Source organism: Artemia sp. Qi Xiang Cuo, chromosome 3 (assembly GCF_049724085.1).
Source record: "Artemia sp. Qi Xiang Cuo chromosome 3, ASM4972408v1, whole genome shotgun sequence".
Taxonomy (NCBI): Eukaryota; Metazoa; Arthropoda; class Branchiopoda; order Anostraca; family Artemiidae; genus Artemia; species Artemia sp. Qi Xiang Cuo.
The window spans coordinates 76,641,589-76,665,005 of NC_142796.1; the positions used below are offsets into that span (position 1 = coordinate 76,641,589).

The 23,417-nt window shown below is 36.9% G+C and overlaps 1 protein-coding gene across 1 annotated transcript in view; it reads right to left on the reverse strand.

Moving 5' to 3' along the window:
- Window positions 1–23,417, reverse strand: part of sn (fascin domain-containing protein singed) — an 88,725-nt gene that overhangs the window by 54,668 nt on the left and 10,640 nt on the right. Inside the window, exons 3-4 of the mRNA XM_089086589.1 lie at window positions 15,359–15,688; window positions 1,748–2,038 (exon numbers count right to left, since the gene is read on the reverse strand). Coding sequence (XP_088942715.1) covers window positions 1,748–2,038; window positions 15,359–15,688 — 621 coding nt within the window. The remainder of the gene's footprint in view (window positions 1–1,747; window positions 2,039–15,358; window positions 15,689–23,417) is intronic.

Consider the following 23,417-nt stretch of genomic DNA (forward strand, 5'->3'; position numbering starts at 1 on the left):
CAGTTCCTCCCTCCTGTTTATCCTTCACAGAATCACACATTTATAGGATGGATTCATTGTGCTGTCAGGATTCATTCATCATCTTGCATAATGAAGTCATAGATACCAAAAAAATGTTTTATAAGCTTTGTCCCCGTTAATGTGTTTTTGCTCTAATTACGTTGTCATATAATACAGAAACAACAAGGCGTGTTCCATTGCATATACCTTCTGAAATATCTTAACTACGCATTTGGCTTGTTATTCTTCAGGTTTAAGCCTTTTTCGAGAAAAAAAAAACAATTACACAAGTAAATACACAATTATTGCTCGCTTACAGAGAGTAGATGGATAGATATATAAAGAGTCAGGTTTGAGGGAGAGGGGTAGCCCTCCTCGCATTTGGAGGAACCCTTCATATGCGTTTGAAAAAAAAATTCAAGTGAAAGACGAAAAAAAAAATTTTCAAGTGAAAGTAATGAGAGACATTGGTACTTAAAACGACCACAAATTTCCGTATTTTCAGTTGGAAAAAGAGGAAAACATCAAGCGCTTCACATGCAAAAAAAAGTGTTTTTTCCTTGTTGTTCAACGGGGGGGGGACTTTGATTCTCCCGATCAGGGTTTTCAAGCACGGTAATTTCCATGGTGTCCTTTCCTTTTCGATCAGATTCCATTTTTTTGGTAGTTTTAAGTTCTTTTTCGAAATTAGCACAATTTTTTTTTCGTTACAAACTTTTTTTAAGAATTAATAGTTAATAATAAAGAATTAACTAAGAATATCGAAAAAATAAAGAATTAATCGATTTAATTGTTACCTGAATCAGCTTCAAATAGCAATTTTTCTTACTATACAGGTATATTTTAACACGTATTCAAACTTACCGTTACAATGAGCTGGTTCACTCTTTATTTGGTTGTAGCTATTGCTGCGATCATTGTACCAAACAACGCTCGCTGCTTCACTCGAAATTTGACAAGATTGACACTTTGAGATTTTTGCACGATCTGACAAATGCTAGATGTCGCATCTAAGCCATTTAAAAAAGGAGAATATAACCTTGAGTATGAAACTATTCAGACTATTAGAAGAAACCTTATAGCTACTGTTTCTAAAATAGAAACCTTGTGAAATAATTCTTTAAATGGAAACGTGATACAGCAGCTAAACGTGCCTGCTTTTGGGACTTCTCAACAAGGGTCCAGAACTATAGAATTCCACGAAAAGCCCCTAGAGGTATCCCTGGAAGCAGTGAGCTATGATGAATTACGACGGATCCATATGAACTATGATGAACAAATTACTTAATTATTATTGTGCATCTTAGAAATTATTTATTGTGCAGGGGTACCTTATTACCTGCAATTTATTTTATGGGTTCCCCAAGAGTAAAAACCCTCAAAAACTCTGTTTCAGAACGAGGATGAATTTCTAAGACCAAAATACCATAAAAATTGGCTTAACCTACTTGAGTTGAAGTAACTTTTGTTTAAAAAATGCTTGTCCGACTCGTAAAAACGTAACAAAAATCGAATACAATTTTTTTTGACGCGCTTTTTAAAGTCTTTTTATAACCCCCCCCTCCCCGAAAAAATCCGTTTGTACCCCCTCCCTCCGAAAAAAAAAATCCTGGATGTGGCCCTGGTAGCATCCCTATGAGATGCCACCCTAGAACAATGGTGTATAATTGTATATACTAGAGTCTAACGAATTACTCTCTATTAGCATTCTAAATTCTGCACTTGAAAGAAGGAAAATAAAACACACCCTTGATCCAATAGGGGCTAAATAAGCCCCCTGTGAGTCTCTCAGAGCAATGTGTCCATCGTGATATTCAGCAGAGAATAAACAGGCATCCGCACAGGTATCAACTAGTTTGCCATCTCTTTGTAAATATTTGTCATTACATGTATGAATAGCGTACATATGTGCATCTTCACGAAATTCCAATGTAAAGAGGGTGTCTGCTCCCCAAGGAACGTTAGAATCGACGTGAATTTCATCTTTTTCTTCGCTGAGATGTGCAAACCTCTTTCGACCGACAGAGCGAAGATTCACCTAAACAAAAACGCTTCAATTTATTTACAGATATGTATAAAAGGTAACGCCATGGCTTTTACATGGATTTAGTGCATTAGCCCCCGTCAATATAAGTTCTTGCTACAGGAATTTAAGCCATTCCAACTGGCTTGGATTTTGTTCATGCTTCTAAGCTTATCCCACACTTTCAGCTTAAGGACAAATATTGAGTTTTCCCAAATATTGCTAAAACCCGACAAAAGGGTGGCCTAAGGCCTCCCCCAACACAAAAGCTCATAATTTATTCCCATTTTTTCCCAATATTTCTCCATAGTTTTGATATAAAACACCTGCTCATTGTTCTTCGAAAAATTCGGGTCCACCAAGAAATCCCCCCCCCCCTCAAGAAAAACGGAAATTAGCACTTACGGACATGCCTGGTTCAACCCTGCCTAAGTTTAGAAGCACAACGAAAAAACGCACGGACGTTTGATTAAAACAATACGCTGATCCAAATATAGAACAGTCGCTTAATTATAAATAGTTTACCATTGCCGTGTATCAGTTTAACCAGATTCCTTGTACACGTTAGCTAAGTCATAAAAACAAAGATGTACCAAAGCCCTCTTTTTTTGTAGCAAAAATACGGCGAAGTTACAAATTAAAAAGAAAAACTTTTAAAAAATGCATCAATTCATAGAATCTAATGCGCAACGGCCTCAAAAAAGCACCCAACGTGGCAACAATATCACGCATATACACCATTTCTGCCTCTGACTACTGTGCCTCTTGACTTTGTGGCTTGTGCTTCAGCGCCAGGATTTGGTTTCAAGTTGCCCCTGGCTCTGGCTCTATGCCAGTGGAATACACGACGCCAGCTAGTATGTAACCTAATGTTTCCAACCATCATGAGTGAAGCTTTGTAACCAGAATTTTTACGGTTGTTGCTTTTTAGAGAAAAATGTTGCCTCTTGACTTTGCCTCTTATGCTTCAGAGCCAGGATCTGGTTTCAAGTTGCCCCTGGCTCTGGCTCTATGCCTGTGGAATACACGGAGCCAGCTAGTGCGTAACCCAATGTTTGCTTCCATCATGAGTGAAGCTTTGTAACCAGAATTTTTACGGTTGTTGCTTTTTAGAGAAAAGCTGTAATTGATAACATGCGATAGTCCATAGAAAATTCTTCAAGAAAAGAACCTGCTGTAATAAAACTTCGTGAAAAAAAAAACAAAGCTTGTCCTGTGGAAAAAAGAATATGTGCGTGACAGGCCTACTATAATGGAATTTTGTTAAATCAAAATGCGATGACTGAAATCTGTTGATTCTAAAAAAAAATCATAATTCACATAAACCTTGACAATGACTGTCATATAAAAGAACCATTTTTTTCCAGTCCTCCATTTTCTTGTAGAATACTTAATAATGAATTTCTACTTGGAAAGCCGCATAAGGGATGGAAGAGATATTACGGAATCTTATTTTATCCTTTCCAAACGGTCAGCACGCAGGATTACTTTTCAAAAAAATGTTGAATAATAAATTGCCACGGTATATTCAGGATGATACCAGGTATATATTGATATCAGGATGTATAATATACACACTGACCAAGGGCGCTGCAGATTCAGCAGGCATACAATATATAGGTAGACGAAAATACCACGAGCCTTATCTGGAAAGTCAACCATCATGTATTTTTCCAAATAGAACTCTTTTAAAATAGATACCAGGGTGTCAAGCAAATTGCTTTTTCGGAACAATCCTAAACATGGAAGTGAAGACAGATGCGATCCAGAATTGCTGAATGTGCCAAATGGATTTTCGCTTTAAGTGGTTCTCCATAAAAATAGTCACCATTATTTTGATTGATGGGGATTGGAAAGCCCATCCTACCCCTTAAAATAGATTTGAGGTAAAAATAATGTTCAACAGTATAGTTCTGTTTTATTTGTATCACATACAGGAACAGTCACATAAACAGTATATTGTATGAAGCATGGACACTACAGTATAGTCACAGTTTCATTGCTTCATATAAAAAAAGGTACTTACGTGTTATAGCGACCAAACCAAGGAAGTGAAGCATCCACAAAATGTACACACGAAAGCAGTGAAGTATACCAAAATTTGATGACAATACAATACTTTAGCAACAAAATTATGGAAAATATAACAGAGAATTATGGAAAGCAGGCCACCCAGAACGCATTGTATTAAATATCTAACATAACCTAGCCTAATCAACTCCATATATCAAATGTTTAATTAAAATATACCTGCAAAACAGTTTATCTCACTGGGACTAAACTAATTATCTCCGAATGCAGACAGGGAGGCCGGTTTCAATCACATCAAGCACAACAGTGTGATCGCTTTAGCACGTAAGTACCTAAGAAAATCCCGAACCCCCTAAAAATAAAAATATTTGGTCAGCCATCGGTAATCACCACCTAATGTGACTCCTCATGCGTCCAGCTACTTCTTCTACTAAGATACAAGTCCCAGCACTAGTGTAGATTCTAAGGCACAGCCATTGGTAATCGCCATTTAATGTGACTCTTCATGCGTCCAGCTACTTCTTCTACTAAGATATAAGTCCCAACGGGAAGGCGCCAGGACATCGACAAAATACGTCATAACATAGACAAAAAATCATTCAGAACATCAACATGTCAGGATTTCGACAGTCACAATCGCTACCCGTCAGAGCAGCGACAGTTATAACATCGACACGTCAGTTCATCGACAGTCACAATCGCTACCCGTCAGAACGTCGACAGTCATAACATCGACAGTCACAATCGCTACCCGTCAGAACGCCGACAGTCATTACATCGACACGTCATAACATCAACATTTTTTTTCATAACGAAAATCCGTCAGAACCACTAATAATCAGAACGTTGACAGTCAAAACATCGACACGTCATAACATCTAAAACAATTTCATAACGAAAATTCGTCAGAACCACTAACCGTCAGAACGCCGATAGTCATAGCATCGACACGTCATAAAATCTAAAATTGTAAAACTTTAGTTTTTTGGGGTTTAGGGGGGAAAGGTACCGAGGTTAGGTTAGGTTACGTATTTAACATATGCTATGCTTTACCCCCACTCCCCTGATGTCCAAATATATAGCCGAAATTTGTTTCTAAACTATTATATATTTACTACTATTATATAAACATACAAATTTTTTTCATAACGAAAATCCGTCAGAACAACTAACTGTTAGAACGTCGACACTCATAACATCGAAACGTCATTACATCAAATGTTTTTTTCATAACGAAAATCCGTCAGAACCACTAACCGTCAGAACGTCGACAGTCATAACATAAACACATAATAACATCAAAATTTTTTTTTAGATGTTATGACTGTCAACGTTCTGACGGGTAGCGATTGTGGCAGTCGATGAACTGACATGTCGAAGTTCTGATGGGTAGCGATTGTGACTGTCGATGTTATGACTGTCGACGTTCTGACGGGTAACGATTGTGACTGTCGATGTCCTGACGTGTCGATGTTCTGGTGGATTTTTCTTGTCAACGAAATGACGTTTAGTGCTTGTGACGGTTAGATGAAATGGTAGCATCCCAGTTCCAGTACTATTGTAGATTCTAAGGCGCAGCCATTGGTAATCGCCACCTAATGTAACTTCCCATGCGCCCAGCTAAGTATTCTACTAAGATACAAGCCCCAGCACTAGTGTAGATTCTAAGGCGCAGCCATTGGTAATCGCCACCTAATGTGACTTCTCATGCGCCCAGCTACGTCTTCTACTAAGATACAAGCCCCAGCACTAGTGTAGATTCTAAGGCTCAGCCATTGGTAATCGCCACCTAATGTGACTCCTCATGCGCCCAGCTACTTCTTCTACTAAGATACAAGTCCCAGCACTAGTGTAGATTCTAAGACACTCTATGATTTCAAAATACATCCTAAGTGCGTATATCTTGTAAAATATAATTTACTAATAATAACTACTTCAATCCGATTACGCTAAAGGTTTTGCACCAAGTTTGACGCTAGACTGAACGCTTTTGAGCTTTCAATCCCATTTTATATGTCTTTGATTTTAACCCGAATTTTATGTACTACTTCTAGCAATTCACCGCAGCACCAAGTCACCTGAGGCCGACACAGCTAAGTACACTTCTCCTCAGTCCCAATGTATTCAAAGCCTCCCTCTTTACAACCTCCCAGGTAGTTCCCATTTCCCTTAAGTCTTTCTTTACGACATCCTCCCACCCCAAACACTGACGACCTGTTTTCCGTTCATCCCTAGACGATTGGCTAAGAAGGATAATCTTTGGCAATCTGTCTTCCTTCATCCACAGAACATGCCCTAACCATCTCAACCTTTTTTTCATTATGACCCCAGAAATAGAGATTGAACCCCATTTTTCGCAAAGCCTACTTTTTGAAATACGATCAGTCAGTCGGGTATCCAAAACAATCCGTAGGCAATTTCTCTGGAAATCAGCAAATCTTCCTACATTTTCCGGAGCGCCCAAGCTTCAGAACCATATTTGACACCCACCGTCTTTACTAATACTACTACCAAGGTAAGTGAAACTATCCACTAGGTCGGTCTTTCCGTTACCTAACGTCACCTTTTCATCTTCACTTATTCCTAGCATTAGCGACATAGTCTTCTTAACATTAATTTCAAACGTATACTAACAGCCTGAACTCACAAAACCTGTAAACCTTCATTCAATTTGCTCACACTTTCATCTAAAATGCTTAATTCACCAGCAATCAAAGTCTAGTAAAGTTTTTCTTCTCGATTTGATTCCGTGTTTTCCCATTGCTTTTCCTGTGCTCCTTATGACAAATTCCATCAAAATGATCCGTATAAATGGGTATAGAACACAACCCTGCTTAACTCCCGATTTAATACGAAACCAGCTGCTAATCTCATTTCTTAACTGCAGCAGTGTTATGCTCATACATAGCACTAATCACTTAAAGGTAGCTGTCTGGCGTACCATTCATGGATAAGACCTTCGCTAAAGCTCTTCTATCAGAAGAATGAAATGCTTGCTCATAATGAATAAAACCGAGCACTAAGGGTGTTTGGTTACTCAGGCGCTTCTCAGTTATTAACCTATGAGTGAAAGTTTGGTCCACTCATCCTCTACCCTTCCTAAAACCGCAATTTTCTTCTCTCAAAACTTTATCTACAGCATCTCTAAGCCTTAAAAATTATCATCATACTAAGTAATTTGCTACCTACAAAAGCCAGGCTAATACCTCTATAATTACCACACTCACTCTTATCAACTTTCTTACACAGGGGTTTAATTAGGGTTTTCCTAAAATCGTCAGGTACTTCCCCTATTTCAAAAATCCTATTCATAATCTTCAGTAACTTGTTTCTAATCTCATAGCCACCATATTTTCAATCCTTTTAGTACTATTACTAATTCTTCCTCACAAAATAAATCTTACTTCACATCTAATGTGTCACAAACTTTTTCATTTTCCGATATATCTTTTCCTGTAACTCAATCCCAGTTTAGCACATTCTCAAAATGTTCTGCTCACCTCCCTTTAACTCTTTCCTTATCACTAATTGTGGCCCCGTGGCCTATCTTTGGTCGTGGCTGCATCTTTAAGATCCTGGGCAATTTTATTCATGGCCTCCATTTCACACCTCCTTAGTCCATATTTTAATGCTTTCTCTACTTTCCTCTTATTTTCATACGATCTATCACTCAGATAATTCCTGTACAAGCACCTCCTCCTCTCTATTAAACATGCAGCATTTTCACTAATATTCCTAGCTGCGATCCTAACTTGCTTCCCTAAGACACAATCACAACTTAATAAATTATTTTCCTAAAATTATTCCATGCATTTTGTCAAATTTCAATCTCTCCAGTTTGGTATTCAGCTTTTCCTGGAAAGTTCCTCTCAAGTTCTCATCCTGGAGTTTCCCAGCGTCATGGCTTCCCGGAAGGTAGTTACCCTTCCGAGATTTCAGCTTTAAATTGACCCCAGAAACTACTAGATGGTAATCTTTAGTTTTACAATCAATAACAGCATCCCTATATACCCTAGTATCTTGGATTGGTCTTGCCAGTCTTTGGTTGACAATTAAATAAAAAAAAAGTTTTTTAAACTGAAAGTAAGGAGCGACATTAAAACTTAAAACGAACAGAAATTATTCCGTATATGAAAGGGGCTGTCCCCTCCTCAACGCCTCGCTCTTTACGCTAAAGTTTTTATTGTTAAAAAAAATTAAGTTTTGAGACAGAGTCAAACTTTAGCGTAAAAATCGAGGCATTGAGGAGGGGACAGCCCCTTTCATATACGGAATAATTTATGTTCGTTTTAAGTTTTAATGTCGCTGCTTACTTTCAGTTTAAAAAACTTGTTTTTTTATTTAATTTCTGATCGCTTTTTAGTCAATGCAGCTTTTATTTTTGCTCACCGTCATTGAATAAGTAAACAAAATTTGCATAGAAATTTTACTTTTCTTTTGCTAAATGGCTGTCTCTAAATTTGTTTCTGACTTAATTCACAAATTAACTTACGTAACGAACTTCTATATTCGTATATTTTTCTTCTGGCAAAAAATACAAAGTTGCAGATTTTTGCAGATATGAGCTTGAAACCTATGTAACAGGGTTTTCTGATACGCTGAATCTGACTGCACGTAAGATTTTGATTCCTAAAGAGGAATTTGGTATGATTTTCATTAAAATTCTTTCACTTGAAGGGGATGTTTCCCCCTCTTTAAAAAATCAGGTAAATTTTCAATTCCGTTTTTAAAAGTTTCGATTATTATTGAGCCGTATCGCTTGTTGTTTTTTATTGTTTTTTTTATTAAGTATATGTTATTACGTATATAAGAGGGATATCCCCTTATTCGATACCACGCTCTTTACGTTAAAAGTTAAAAAAATTTAATTCACAAACCTCTGAATCACAAAGGCCGTTTAAATAGAATAGATATCTCTTTTGAAAGTACTAAAAAAAACTGTAGCGTAAAGAGCGAGGTATTGACTTGGGGGAGAACCCCCTCACATACGCAATAATTTCACTTCGTTTTAAGTTCTAATGTTGCTTATTACTTTCAGTTGAAAAAACTTGTTGTTTTTTTTAATTTAATTTCTGATCGTTTTTTAAATAATGCTTGGAAATCCGGCGCCCCTTCATAGAAATGTCCCTTACCCCAAAGAAACATCCTTCCCGGAAGACTCTCCCGAACTTCCTCCTCCATCCCCCCCACTAGAAAAAAATCCTTACTGAAAGTGTCTGTATACTTCCCAATAACCAATACAATATGTAAGCAATGGGAACAGTTCATAACTTGCAGCCCTTCCCCTGGGAACTGTGAGGGATTAAGTCATCCTAAAAGACATATTTATTAGATTTTCGACTATGCTGAACAAAATGGCTATCTCAAAATTTTGATTGGGCGACTTTGAGAAAAAAATGAATGTGGGAGGGGGCCTAGTTGCCCTCCATTTTTTGGGTCACTTAAAAAGTGCACTAGAACTTTTAATTTCCGTTCCAATGAGCCCTCCTAAGATATTCTAGGACCATTGGGTCAATAAGATCACCCCTGGGGAAAAGAAAGAAAAAAAAAACAACAAATAAACACGCATCCGTGATCTTTCTTCTGGTAAAAAATGGAAAAAAAAAATTACACATTTTTGTAGATAGGAGCTTGAAACCTCCACAGTAGGGTTCTCTATTACGCTGTATCTGATGATGTCATTTTCATTAAGGTTCTATAGCTTTTAGGGGGTCTTTCCCCCTTTTTTCGAAAATCAGCCAAGTTTTCTTAGGCACGTAACTTTTGATGGGTAAGATTAAACTTCGGGTCTCTCGTTACTTACAGTTCGTTACCACGAACTGTTTGATAACATAATGAATGAGGTTAGCTGTCTTACCATGATCTGAATGGGCCATATCATGACTAAATATTGTATTGGTTATAACTAGATTGTTATACCTACAAAGTTGCAGCAGTGTGTTGCGAAACACGATTATTCATTTACTGATAATATTGCGATATTTTTTTCCTTGCAATATAAAAAACAGTAGTCGCTTCAAAGATGCTGGTGTAGAGAAACCCCGCCATGAGCAAAATTAAAGGCTTTTTTACTTCAGAACGCAGATTTGAGCTTTTTCTTTAAATTTTGTGGGGGGAAGGGGTAAGGGAGACAAGAACAAATGATTTTTGAGGCCAATGAAACAAGCAACCCTATTTTTATCAGCTTTTCAGTAAAAATTAGCTTTTTGTCTTAGATCTTACGAAATACGAGCTGTAAGAGGAGTGACCTACAGCCCCAATAGCCTCCTACAAATTGGTTGCTTCGTATGAATTTTGTTTACATAATTACTTTACACTAACATCCAGGTTTAACTTTGTCTTCCCTATTCAAATGAAGTACTATCTGGTTCTTCCCTATTTTGTTTCTAGATTTGGGGATTTAGTATACACCGAACGTCCCAGACCTGCGTTGAAACACATATTTCTCCTTTCGATGACGTTAATACTGTTTGTAGCACTTTCAATGGCAACATCCGAGGTGCCATTGATAGGTCGTATATTTGGTAAAATACGTCTAGTCTCAGCAGATTTTGTCCAGTACTATGGGTGGTTATCCCATACTACAGACAAGAATTCTAACTAGACAGAGTTCCTTCATAAGATATGAAGCAACTATCTTCACTAGATATGATGCCCTTAATGCCCATTCACAACAGTATTTTAATTCTATTGAAAATTAGCTAGCACTAATTAGAGCCAATCAAATTGTCCCTTTAATTTTTCGATTGGTCAAAAAGCTTTACAAAAAATCCTGATTGGCTCAAATTAGCGCTAGGCAAATCTCAGCATTAATAAAATATCATTGTGAATGGGCCTTCAGCAAAGATGACCGCAACCCTTGTAGGGAGTTGGAGACAGCCATATACACAGAAATGTATTTTGGGAAAGGGCCGCCATTTTCGAGCCAAAAAACGTGAAAATAGCGAACACATGGAAGAAACGAACAATTATAGCACCAATTCTAAAATATCATGTTTCTAAGGAAAGAGACAGGTCAACAGTTATGCCATCCCCACGTACGCCCCTCTATGGAGCATTTGCCTTCTGTCCCCCAGGACACTCAAAGTTACTCAAAATATAATGATTGAAACTTAAGTTGACTATGCAGATCTAGCTAAAAACGAACAAAAACCCCTTGAAACAAGAGTTTGGCTACTGCCCCTTTCCCTAACTGTAAAAGTCTAAAGCCTAATGCGTCATGGGTGCTTTACTGAAAATGAATTCTATTCCGAATTATATTGCGGCCCTTAAAACTAGACAGTTTCTTGTCTCTGAGCATTGTACATATTGCCTTCGTAATTATGATAATATTCGGATTCCATTCAGTCTATCAGTCAGTCAGATTTCAACCCCCTAACTGCTTGTTAGTGTGCCTGAAATACTTTACCTGAGTTGGCTGGAAAGTGTCATTCGTTTGGTGCCTTTTAAAGGATTGTAAAACATTTTTCATCTCTGGGTTAATTTATTTACATTTGTTTCTTTTTTTCTTTAACATCCGCATGCGAGTGATGTCTCTGGTCCAAGTTGGAATTGTGTACTGTTTTGTTTATCGGTAGGGCAATTTGCTCTGGTTTGATTTTCGGCGAGTAGTCAATGCTGGGCGGCTGAATGATGTTTATATTTTAGTGTGTATGTATTTTTATTTTTCTTCTTTTTACTTTCGTCTTTTTTCTTCTGTTTTTTGGTCTTTCTCCCTGCATTCCGGCCATAAAACGTTGCTATTGATGTTTGTTGTTGTTATTTTCATGTACGAGTAGGCCTAGTCATGGCATTAAGTAGTACCTATTATTGTACGTGTATAGGCTACTATCGTGAATAAATCTTATATTCTTCTTTTTTTTCGTACGAGTGAATTCTCTATCCAAAATTTATGTTGGTATTGAAATCTGTCGATATATAATCGAAATTAATTTTGCCTAAGTATTAATATTATTTTACTTTACTTTAATTTACTTTAATTACTTTAATTTAATTAAAGTATTAATATTATAATCGAAATTAACAGCACAATAAAATTGCCTAAGTAAAGAGCGAAATGGTTTCAACATATTATTTACTAATTTCATTCTTTTTTTCCAGGCCACTTCGCATGAAAGGAGTTACCGTAAGAACTTCGGAGGGAGGAGCGGTTCTTCGATTTAAAATTGAAAGTTCTAGTGTCCTTTTCAAGAGTAAAAAGTGAACCAACCCCCTTTCCACGCCCTTTTTAGCTACTCACTCACCGCTCAATGCAAAAGACATTCGATCAAAACTTCGGAAGGAGGGGGGGGTCTTTCGAGTGGAAATTGAAAGTTCTAGTGCCTTTTTCAAGAGTAAAAAGTATTTGGAGGGTAACCAACCCCCTTTCCGCACCCATTTTAGCTGCTTTACTCACCGCTCAACACCAAGACATCCTATCAAAACTTGGGGAAAGCTATTTTGGTAAAAATAGCAGAAAAGTCTTATATCTATGTCTCCGGGAATGACATGACCCCCATAGCTCCTGGAGCAAGGGCTGTAAATTACACAAGCTGTCTATTGTTTAGATATAGGTTGTATTATTGGGAAGGGGGGCATGCTTCATCATGGGTGTCCAGAAAGGCTAAGGTTATCAAGATCAGGTAACGTTGAGGGAGAATGTCGAACTAGATCAAAAGACACTGTGTACACCAACGCTGTCGAAAGGGCGTATCTGTAATATCTAAGGGACGGCTAAGAGAATTAAATTGAAACTTTCAGGGCGTGATGAATGCAATCAAAAGAATACTATGTGTATCCAGGCTGTCAAAACTGCCTGTCAGCAATATCTCAGGAACAGCTAATGGTATAAATTAGCGGATTAAAGGACCAAGCTGAAAATTTCGGGGAATACTGGAATGGGGAATTAAGAGATTTTAAATTTGGGGCCTTATCAAGGGCAATAAAGTTTTGAGCCTTGTCCTTATGAGGGGCGTCGTTAGGGGGGGGCCAAGAAGGGGCAGCTGTCCTCCAATAATTTGGAGAAAAAATAATTATGTTGCCCACGCTCCTTGGCTATCCGGATATGGACCCCTTTTGCTCCCCCCCCCCCCCATTAAAAATGCTGAAGCTATGCCCATGGCCCTTATGAAGGGCAGTTAAAGTTGTATTGATTCTAAGTGGCAATGAAGACACCTTAATTAAAATTTTAGAACGAAGGGAAGCTCTATCGGAAATAAATCTGCGTGGTTGCATTGATTCTTGGCGGACTATTTTTATTTTATCAACGACACATATTTTTTTTTTTTAAATAAATGAATACAAGATGCATTTATTTAAACAAACAGGTAGTGAAAACAAAATATAGTACAATAAGTCTTATAAAAAAAAAATGACCGATCAGTATTCGTCTAAGAGGGACTTGTCTCAATAGTAACCAAAACTCTAAAAAACAGAATTATAATTTCAATAGATACATCAAAAGAATCGGATTTTTATGCTGATTTTAAATATTTAAGTTTCATTAAGTTTAGTCCTACTCATCAAAAGTTACGAGCCTGGGGAAATTTGCCCTATTAGAATCATAATGAAAATTACGACATCAGTTTCAGCGTAACAGAGAACCTTACTGTAGAGGTTTCATGCTCCTATCTACAAAAGAGTGGAATTTGGTGTTTTTTGCCAGAAGAAAGATCACGGATGCGTGTTTATTTGTTCTTTTTTCTTCTTTTCCCCAGGGCTAATCGTATAAACCCCCTGGTTCTAGAATGTCGCGAGAAGGCTCATTCAAACGGAAATTAAAAGTTCTAGTGTCTTTAAAAAAAAAAATAAATAAAAATAGAATCACTTTTTACAAAAAAAAATTGCATTTTTGATGTCTTTTCATGCTACATTCTTTTCAAATATATTTGATTTTTGAAATAAACAAAAAGTTCGTGGTAACGAACTGTATAGTAAAAACGACTCGTCTCAATAGTAACCGAAACCTTAAAAAACAGAATTTTGATACCAATAGATACATCAAAAGAATCGGATTTTTATGCTGTTCGTAACAGGACAGGATGGCTTCAGTCCTATAGAGGGCCAAAATTAAGCAAATATTCAATCCATATATTATGCACCTTCCCGATCCACCCATAATTCTATAATGAACTATTATTAAAATGTGTTGCAAAATTGTGTCAAGAATATAAATATCAAGCCAAATTCTTAAATCTTCAGCAGAGAAACCGACAAAACTTTACGAATATTCCTTTTACTAATTAATAAAAAAACATTATAAATTCAAAACAACCGAAATTAATTTGAAAGAACTTTTTCTAAAAAGAGAATCTCTTAAAAGAAAAGTAAAGTACAAAACCAAAGACGAGCAGATACAATATAAAAAAAACAACCTGAAAATGAATAGACAACATTAATGACCAAATGAAACCCAAAACGAACAGAAATCTCCAAAAACAGGAGTAGAACTGGCAGGGGGCAGGGGGGCACCCGCCCCCTGGCTGAATGATGCTGCCTTAGGTTTATATTTTTGTTCTGAGATTTCTATTATATAGCATTAAAAGTGTCATTTAGACCAGGTTTGCCCCCCCCCCCTGGAATTCAGCTTATGGGCGCCCATGCAAGTGATGCGTTGATAACTTAATCTATCACAAACTGAATTACTTGGATTAGCCAATATATGAATCCAGCCAATGGCACAAACAGGTTCGACCCTTGGTCGTGGTTTAGAAAATGTTTGAGGGACTTGTGTATTATCCAGAAGACACTCAATAAGTGAAGTTAGGCTAATCATAATTAAATGTACCAAAATATGATGAGAATATAATACTTTAGAAACAAAATTATGGAAACTACAACAGAGAATTATGGAAAGCAGGCCGCCCAGAACGCATTATATTAAATACCTAACCTAACCTAATCACCTCTATATATTAAATATTTAATAAAAAAAATATACCTATACCGTACTTTTTTTCAATGAGACTAAGCTAATTATAACCTACTGCAGACAGACAAACCGATTTTTTTCACATTTTACAGATCAAAACTCTTGAGTGTGTTCTGAATACACTAGTAGCCTACCATATTTGAAATTGAAGTTGTCAGGGACTATTGCCTTCGCTAATTTTGTTTGAATCCCTTCTATAAACGGATAAATTAAGCCATTCATAATAAAGTGAACTGCAATGTTCCGAGTTCAACATAGTTCTTAAGTACTGGGAATAATGCCGTTTAACATTATAGGCAACGCATTTACTTCGAAGAAAAAGTGAACAAAATTGATAACCTTTCCTCAACACATCCTTCCATAAAGAAAATACAATAAAATTGGTCAAGCCTTACCTGAGGTCTGGCAACAAGAACAACCCACCACAGCTCTGCATCTCCAGCTGATTTGGCAGTACAAATTAGTTTGTCAGCACTGGCACCGAGATAGTATCCCCTCAATACGTGTCTTAAGGCCCATCTTCCCTTGGAATCACTTGGAGAAATAATAATGTCAAATTTTGAGCTTTCATCCTTTTCATCACTTTCACATGTAACATTACCATATTGATCAACTGCTAAATATTTATCAAGATGGCTACGGAGAGCAATAGCATCCGTGTTGTCACCATATGGTTCCAATACCCAAGTTTGTTTTTTCTTGAATGACGCACCACTGGCATTCACCTGAAATAACAAAAAAGAATCATTTGAAATAACAGAATAGTTGTCAATATTTAGGACCATTGCTTTATTCCTTGTTCCCAACCATACAAATTTATGGCCTTCGCAATCTTAAAGCCATGGCTCCCTCATTTTTTTGTATATAACTTACCTGGTTTCACTATTGATATTGAGACGTGTTTTATTTTTTATTTGTAGACGTTTTATCAGCTCCATACTGCCTCCTGTGTTTCTCTACAGGAAAGACTCACTTTATCTGACGAGTTGTCGGGCTTTCGCCCCCGATGGACTGAAATTATGAAACCTAAACTAATTTTGTCTTCCTCCAATTCTTACATTTTTGATCCGCGTCATTGGTTCATTAATTTGGATCAGCATTCCATTTCCTCCCTATCACCAGTAACAACAACATTTCTTTAAATTTACTTTACGGTAAATAATAACAAGAAAGATTCTTCACTAAAAAAAGATCCAGTTTGAAAGCTTTACAACGAGGGGTCACTCATTTTTCATCACCTGATCTACAGGTGAGCGCCTGATCACCTGATCTCTGATTGCCACGTGCGCCGCACAGCTCTGCCACACGTGACACAGTCTATGCAGATTGGCATAGTTCAGCCACGCTTGGCAAACACCACCCGGTGTACATGATTTATGAAAGTCGGTAGTCCCTCGCTTTACAAGTAATAGATAGATAGATAAGTGTATTAAAGCCAAAAATACGGCCATAGGCACAAAAAGAGCAAAAATATAATAAACTTACATCGGTGATCATCATAAAAAGCCCAAATATGAGGAACGTGCATCAACAAACACTTAAATGAAACATACACCAATACAAGTTTCTTTTACGGTCCTTAAGTAATATTTACTTTTAGATGAATCAATAATAAATGCCACATGGCCAATGAGCATTATTTGTTTCGGTACTTGTTTAGAATGCAATAAACATGCGAAAAAGACCGCATCGAAATCTCAAAGATGCTATGTGAAAAACAGGTTTCTACTGCCTTGTTAGGTATTGCTCACTGCGTGACAAAGACTTAAACTTTAGTATTTTGGTGGTTGAAGGGACATAAAAAGGTACTTAGGTTAGGTTATGTTACATATTTAATAAATGCAATACTTTACCCCCACCCCCTCTAATGTGCAAATATATAACCCAAATTTTTTTCTGAACTATTATATTTTCATCATATTTTGTTTTATTTCATTAGCATTAACGAAACTTCACTTCTTGCGTGTTTATCAGATTCTAAATAAGTACCTTTGTTTCTTTTTAGTTTTTTTTATAGACTAATTTGCATTCTCCTGGTTTCAAAATTATCGTTCATCAACTTTCACGTTTCTATCTTTAAAGTTTCACACAACAGAAAACGGAACAAACAAATTATAGAAAAAAAAGGAAACAAACTGACGTGAATACAAAGAACAATTTATTTAAGCAACGGAAAACAAAGAATGAAACGAAAAACAAAATTACATATTTTGTCCACTCAACCAAAACAAGTAATGACGCCCATCCTGAGCCGTTGTTAGAGTTGGTGGCGCCCGGGGAAAAATTAGTTACAGCCCCCCTCCCGACTCAAATAAAAGCAAAAAAGTCAAATTAAATTAAAAATTTAATCAAAGTGGGCAGTCACCCAGCCACCCCTACCTGCGGCGACAAGGGCAACCGACCCGGTTGTCCCCCCTCTCTTGCCCTTTGAACGGCTCTGCGCCCATCCATGTATGCAAAGAATAACAGACGTGATTACTCATAACTGATCAATTATTCAACCTGCGGCGAAAATTTTCGATCTAAAGCAGCGTTTTTAACCTTGTGTCGCTAGCAAAACAATAGGCACAAATGCCCTTGTCTACTCGTCAGGGTATTTAATTCGAGCTTACTCGGGTAGTGGTAATAAGCATAGAATGAAAACAGGTTTTCTTCTATGTGTGTAGTTAACTAATACATATTTGCACACTTTCTCACCTTTTCTGCTAAACAAATTTTTATGTGAAAAATTTATTCCAGCTATTTAATATTATTAACCTTTTATGAATCTAGTAATCGATGATCGATCATCAAGCTTAGTACAGGTTTTTACCTGACTAATAAACAGCTCGTTGGAAACAGGGTTGCCGACAGGGTTGCTGGAAACAGGTCCATGAATGTGTCTCCTGAGCATCCAAAAATGTGTAATTTTTAGCTAAAATGTGTCCATCTTGAAATCTCAAAACTAGAGGTTATTTTTTTTTTGCCAGTTGTATTATTGAACAAAGGACGCTTTGTAAACCTCTTTCAAAGCGGCCAGTTAATATAAAAAATAATGAAAACGAAAAAAATTCCATATAAAACTTTGGTGAAAAGTGACATTCTTTTAAACCAAAATATCCAGTTGAGAAATATTTCGTTTTAAGTCTTAAATTTACAAAATGTGTCCCTTTTTGCCGTTTTATGTCCTAAATCCTTAAAATGTGTCAATTTTTGCCCTTAAATGTCATTGTGTCCCGGCACTGGGAATGTGTCCTTTTAACATAAATGTGTCCAGTTGGCAACCCTTGCTGGAAACCGGCATCGGATTCTTTTTCTTTGAGTAAGACAGACGAAATTAAAAAAAAAACCGTTTAAACTTCAATGATCATCTCTGGTCAAATCAATAAAAGACAAGTTATTCAACTAGCTATGATGGCGAGGAAAAAGGAGACTAAAAAGATTTCATCAGAAATAGTATCAGTCTAGCCCTCCTGGGAATTGGTCAGCGTTTTCCTATGGAGGGGAAGAGGATCAAAATTGAAAGAAGTGCACATTTAGACCTCTATTTTTCAATTTCAAAACAAAGACACCAAAACCATGTAATTCTTTTTGAGAAAAGAAATTAAATATAAAAAAAACGTTTTTTTAACTGAAAGTAAGGAGCGACATTAGAACTTAAAACGAACAGAAATTATTCCGCATATGAAAGGGGCTGTCCCCCCCCCCTCAAGGCCTCGCTCTTTACGCTAAAGTTTTTTTTTTGTTTTAAAAAATAAAGTTGTGAGACAGAGTCAAACTTCAGCGCAAAGAGCGGGGCGTTGAGGAGGAGACTTACCCTTCTATATACGGAATAATTTTTGTTCGTTTTAAGTTTTAATGTCTCTCCTTACTTTCAGTTAAAAAAAAAGAGTCTTTTTTTATTTAATTTCTGAAAGTTTTTGAATTAATGCAGCTTTGATTTTGGCTCACTGTACATGAATAATTAAAACGAAATTTGCATATTAATTTTAATTTTTTTTTGGCTAAATGGCTTTCTCGAAATTATCTCCTGACGTAACTTATGAATTAACTTATGTAACGACTTTCTATATTCGTATGTTTTTATTACGTGTGTTAGGGAGTACGCCCCCTAGTCAATACCTCGCTATTTACGCTAAAGTTCGAATTCTGTTCGAATCACAAATTCCTGAATCACAAAGGCAGGTTAATTAGAATAAATAGCTCTTTTGAAAGTACTAAAAAAAACTTTAGCGCAAAGAGCGAGGTATTGACGAGGGGCGAATCCCCTCATATGCGTAATAATTTCCGTTCGTGTTAAGTTTCTCCCACCAGAAAAAATTCCTCCTGAAAACGCCTGTATACTTCCCAATAACCAATACTATATGTAAACAACGGGCAAAGTTTATAACTAGCAGCCCTTCCCCCGGGAACTGTGGGGGATTACGTCATCCTCAAAGACATATTAATTAGATTTTCGACTATGCTGAACAAAATGGCTATCTCAAAATTTTGATTGGGTGACTTCGGGAAAAAAATAGCGTGGGGGGGCCAAGTTGCCCTCCAATTTTTTTGGTCACTTAAAAAGGGCACTAGAACTTTTAATTTCCGTTCGAATGAGCCCTCTCACGATATTCTAGGACTACTGGATCGATAGGATCCCCCCTGAAAAAAAAACAACAAAAAAAAAACAAAAAAAACCAACAACAACCAAAAAAAAAACAAGCAACAGTGATCTTCATTATGGCAAAATTCTACATTTTTGCAGAGAGGAGCTTGATACTTCTATAGCAGGGTTCTCTGATACGCTGACTCTGATGTTGCGATATTCATTAAAGTTCTATGACTTTTAGGGGTTGTTTTCCCTCTTTTTTCGAAAATAAGGCAAATTTTCTCAGGCGCGTAACTTTTGATGGGTAAGACTAAACTTCATGAAACTTATATATTTTAAATCAGCATAAAAATTTCATTCTTTTGATGTATCTATTGGTATCAAAATTCCGTTTTTTATAGTTTCGGTTACTATTGAGCCGGGTCGCTCCTTACTTACAGTTCGTTACCATGAACTGTTTTTGATACATTGGCTAAAAAAGACCTTTCCTGCCAGGGGCGTCGTTTGTTGGAGGGGCCAGGGGGGGGGGAAGTTCTCTCCCCCAATAATGTGGAGAAAAAAATATTATATATCCCATACCTCTTGACCATCTGGATATGAATTCCTCTTGCCCCTCCAATAAAAATGCTGGAGGTTCGCCCCTGTTTCAGGCAGTTGGACCCTTCCACCTCCAATTCGATTTGACCGCTCTATCGATATAGAGCGATATAGAATCTATAGATTCTATAGATTCTATATAATAGATATAGAATCTATAATATTCTATAATATAGAATCTATAATATAGATATAGATTCTATATAATAGATCGATATAGATTCTATAATAGATATAGAATCTATTCTATGCTCCTGTTACTCGGGAGCCTTTCCTTCTTTTTCTTTCTGGTCATTATCAAGGGGTTACTAACTTTCAGAAATCACGTACACCAGGTACCACATCCCAAGCATGGCGGAACTGTACCAAGCGCTGCAGGAAGTGTGCTAAGCGTGGCAGAACTATGCTACACGTGGCGGATCTGTGCAGCACATGTGGCGCTCCGAGATGCACACCAAATGGAGGAGAGAGGGCAGCTCTTCGACCATTACAACGAATGTCTTATTAATTAATTGGTCTATAAGTAGCATGCACACTTTCAGGAAAATATTTACTTTTTAAAAGAATCCGGAATAAATGAGCTACATTACAAGCTCATACAAGGTTACTTTCGTCACACAGAATTAACCTAAGATAAATGAAGAAATCTAAATTAGGACTCTGTATGGTAGGAAATTCTCAATGATATGATTTTAAAATCGAGAGTGGCTAACTTTCAAAAATTACGCACACCGGTTTTCGCATGCCAGAAGTGGGGAAGTTTTCCAAGCGGGGAGAAACTTTATCAAGCGTCGAGGGGACTGTGCCATGCGTAACGAGACTGTGCAGCACACGTCAAGCTCCTATGCCCCAGGTGGCGGAAATTGGGCGACCCATCGTTGAAAATGTTTGTTCCAAAAGAGGGCGATCCTTATAATTTGTAATTTGTCCAGTTGTAAATAGTCGAGCAAGACCAACCTATGTTTCATCCTCTGAAATGTTCCCCTATAAGTGAGACGCTGTTTTTTCATTAAATATTGACAGAAGAAAAATACGAGAATTATTTTTAACAATAAGACTTCAATATTACAGCAGTTATATAATTTGTTATAGCTGGTAATTTTATGTCTATGAATCCAATCGGACATACTAATTTAACGTTCTGCAGATAAAGGATGACAGATTACCAAAGACTGTCCTTTTTGGCCAACCGTCTAGGGCTAAACGTAAAGAGGGTCGTCCGCGGTTGGAGGGGAGAAGATGTCACAATGAAAGATTTAAGGGGAATGAGAATTTCCTGGGAGTGTGTAAAGAGAGATGCTTTGAAAAGATTGGGATGGAGGAGGAGCGTGCGCAGCTGTGCTGGCCTCGGGTGGCTTGGTGCTGCGGTGAGTTGTTAATAGTAATAGTAGTTGTTTTGGGGATTGGCGTAAATTAAAAAAAAATCTGGAGGGGACAAACTAATTTCCAATAAACAGCCGAAAGTAGAGTGAACTAGCAAAAATACAATAGAGGATAAATTTTGAGCCAAATTGAGTGATAATTTATATCTTATGAATTACAAGATATAATACATACAACACTATACAACCGTAATCACAATTGCATTCATAAAAATTACTTACGCTTGAAACTGTTGGAAAGGGGGGAAAAATTAGGCCTGGATAGGGAGAAAACTGCATCTGGAGGGGACAATTCCCCGGTCCTCTCAAAAAGCAATTTAAACCCTTGCTTTTGAGGAGGCAATATAAATATAAAATCATCTTATTTGTTCAGTAATCATTACATTTAGAGTTTCAGACAAAAGGGTTTTTGGTGCATGATTTTTTGCACCACAACTGTGAATAAATAAAAGGAAGAGATAAGATAATACCTAAGAAAGAGGGGGGGGGGTCGTGAAAAATTGCAAAAGTAGTCTTAAACTATATTTATCGATTTTGATCCCCCTCCAACCGGCGAAACAAAATCCGGTACTTGTAAATTATAGCGACCACACTTTTGTTCTTGACCTGTTGTAGAACCAGTTTTCTGTGTGTACTCGGAGATAATTAACTTAGCCCGAGTGAGATAAACCACTATGCAGGCAGGGTCGTATCGACTTTTTTGTTGGGGGGGGGGGTCAAAAGGATTTTTTGGGGGAAGGGTTACAAAAAACGGTACTTGTCTAGAACCCAGGTACAAACGCGAGAAAGACCGCATCCAAATCTCAAAGCTGCTATTGATAAACTGGTTTGTGAGGCGTTGCTCACTCCGTGACAAAGATTTAAACTAGGTTAGGTTACGTATTTAATAAATGCTATGCTTTACCCCCCCCCCCTCCTAATGTGCAAATATATAACCCAATTTTGTTTCTAAACTATCATATATTCATCCTATTTTTTTTTATTTCATTAGCATTAACGAAACTTCACTTGTCGCGTGTGTACCTGGATTCTTGACAAGTACCCAAGAAACATTAAAAAAACACATCAGATATTTGTTTATATTCATTTTTATTACGTTTTAACGAGTCGGACAAACATTTCGGGGGGGGGGGGGTCAAATTCCCTACCCTCCTGGATATAATATTGTATGCAGGTATATTTTAATGAAATATTTAACATATAGAGTTGGTTAGGTTAGGTATTTAATATAATTTGTTCTAGGCAGCCTGCTTTCTATAATTCACTGCTGTAGTTTCCAATATTCTGTTGCTAAAGTATTATATTTTTATCCTATTTTGGTATATTTCAATATGACTAACTTAACTTCACTTCTTAAGTGTGGTCGCTAAAATATAAAAGTACCCAAAATTCTGAATCCCACTTCCAATCGAGGTGAGACCTGCCTGCACCTATGCAAGGAATAACTGATTTTTACCCAAAAGAAGTTTTGTTTGCATAGAATACGTTTTCTCGTTGCAACAAAAAAATTTATGCTTAATACTTCAGTATCTAATAAATCACTATATATTAGATACAGAAATAATTCACTTCAGAGTTATAGTACCCACAATGCTGACAATCTGGTCACTGAATACAGAAGTGGAACTAGAGCAGGTTTTTCTGTCAGATATATAGCTCTTAAGATTTGGAATTCACTTCCAGTGAGCATTCGGGCGGAGGAGCACCTTGATTTGTTTAAAAAAAAAATGAAAAATTTACTTTTGGGCCTTGGTTCATAGATGTTTTTTTTTGATTAGAGATTGGTCATAATTTTGTTGTTTATTTATTATTATTTATTTCCATTTTTGTTTGTTTTGTTTGTTTGTTAAGATTTTTGTTTGTTAAGTGATTGTTATATATGTGGTCACCCAGTATCAAGTGCTT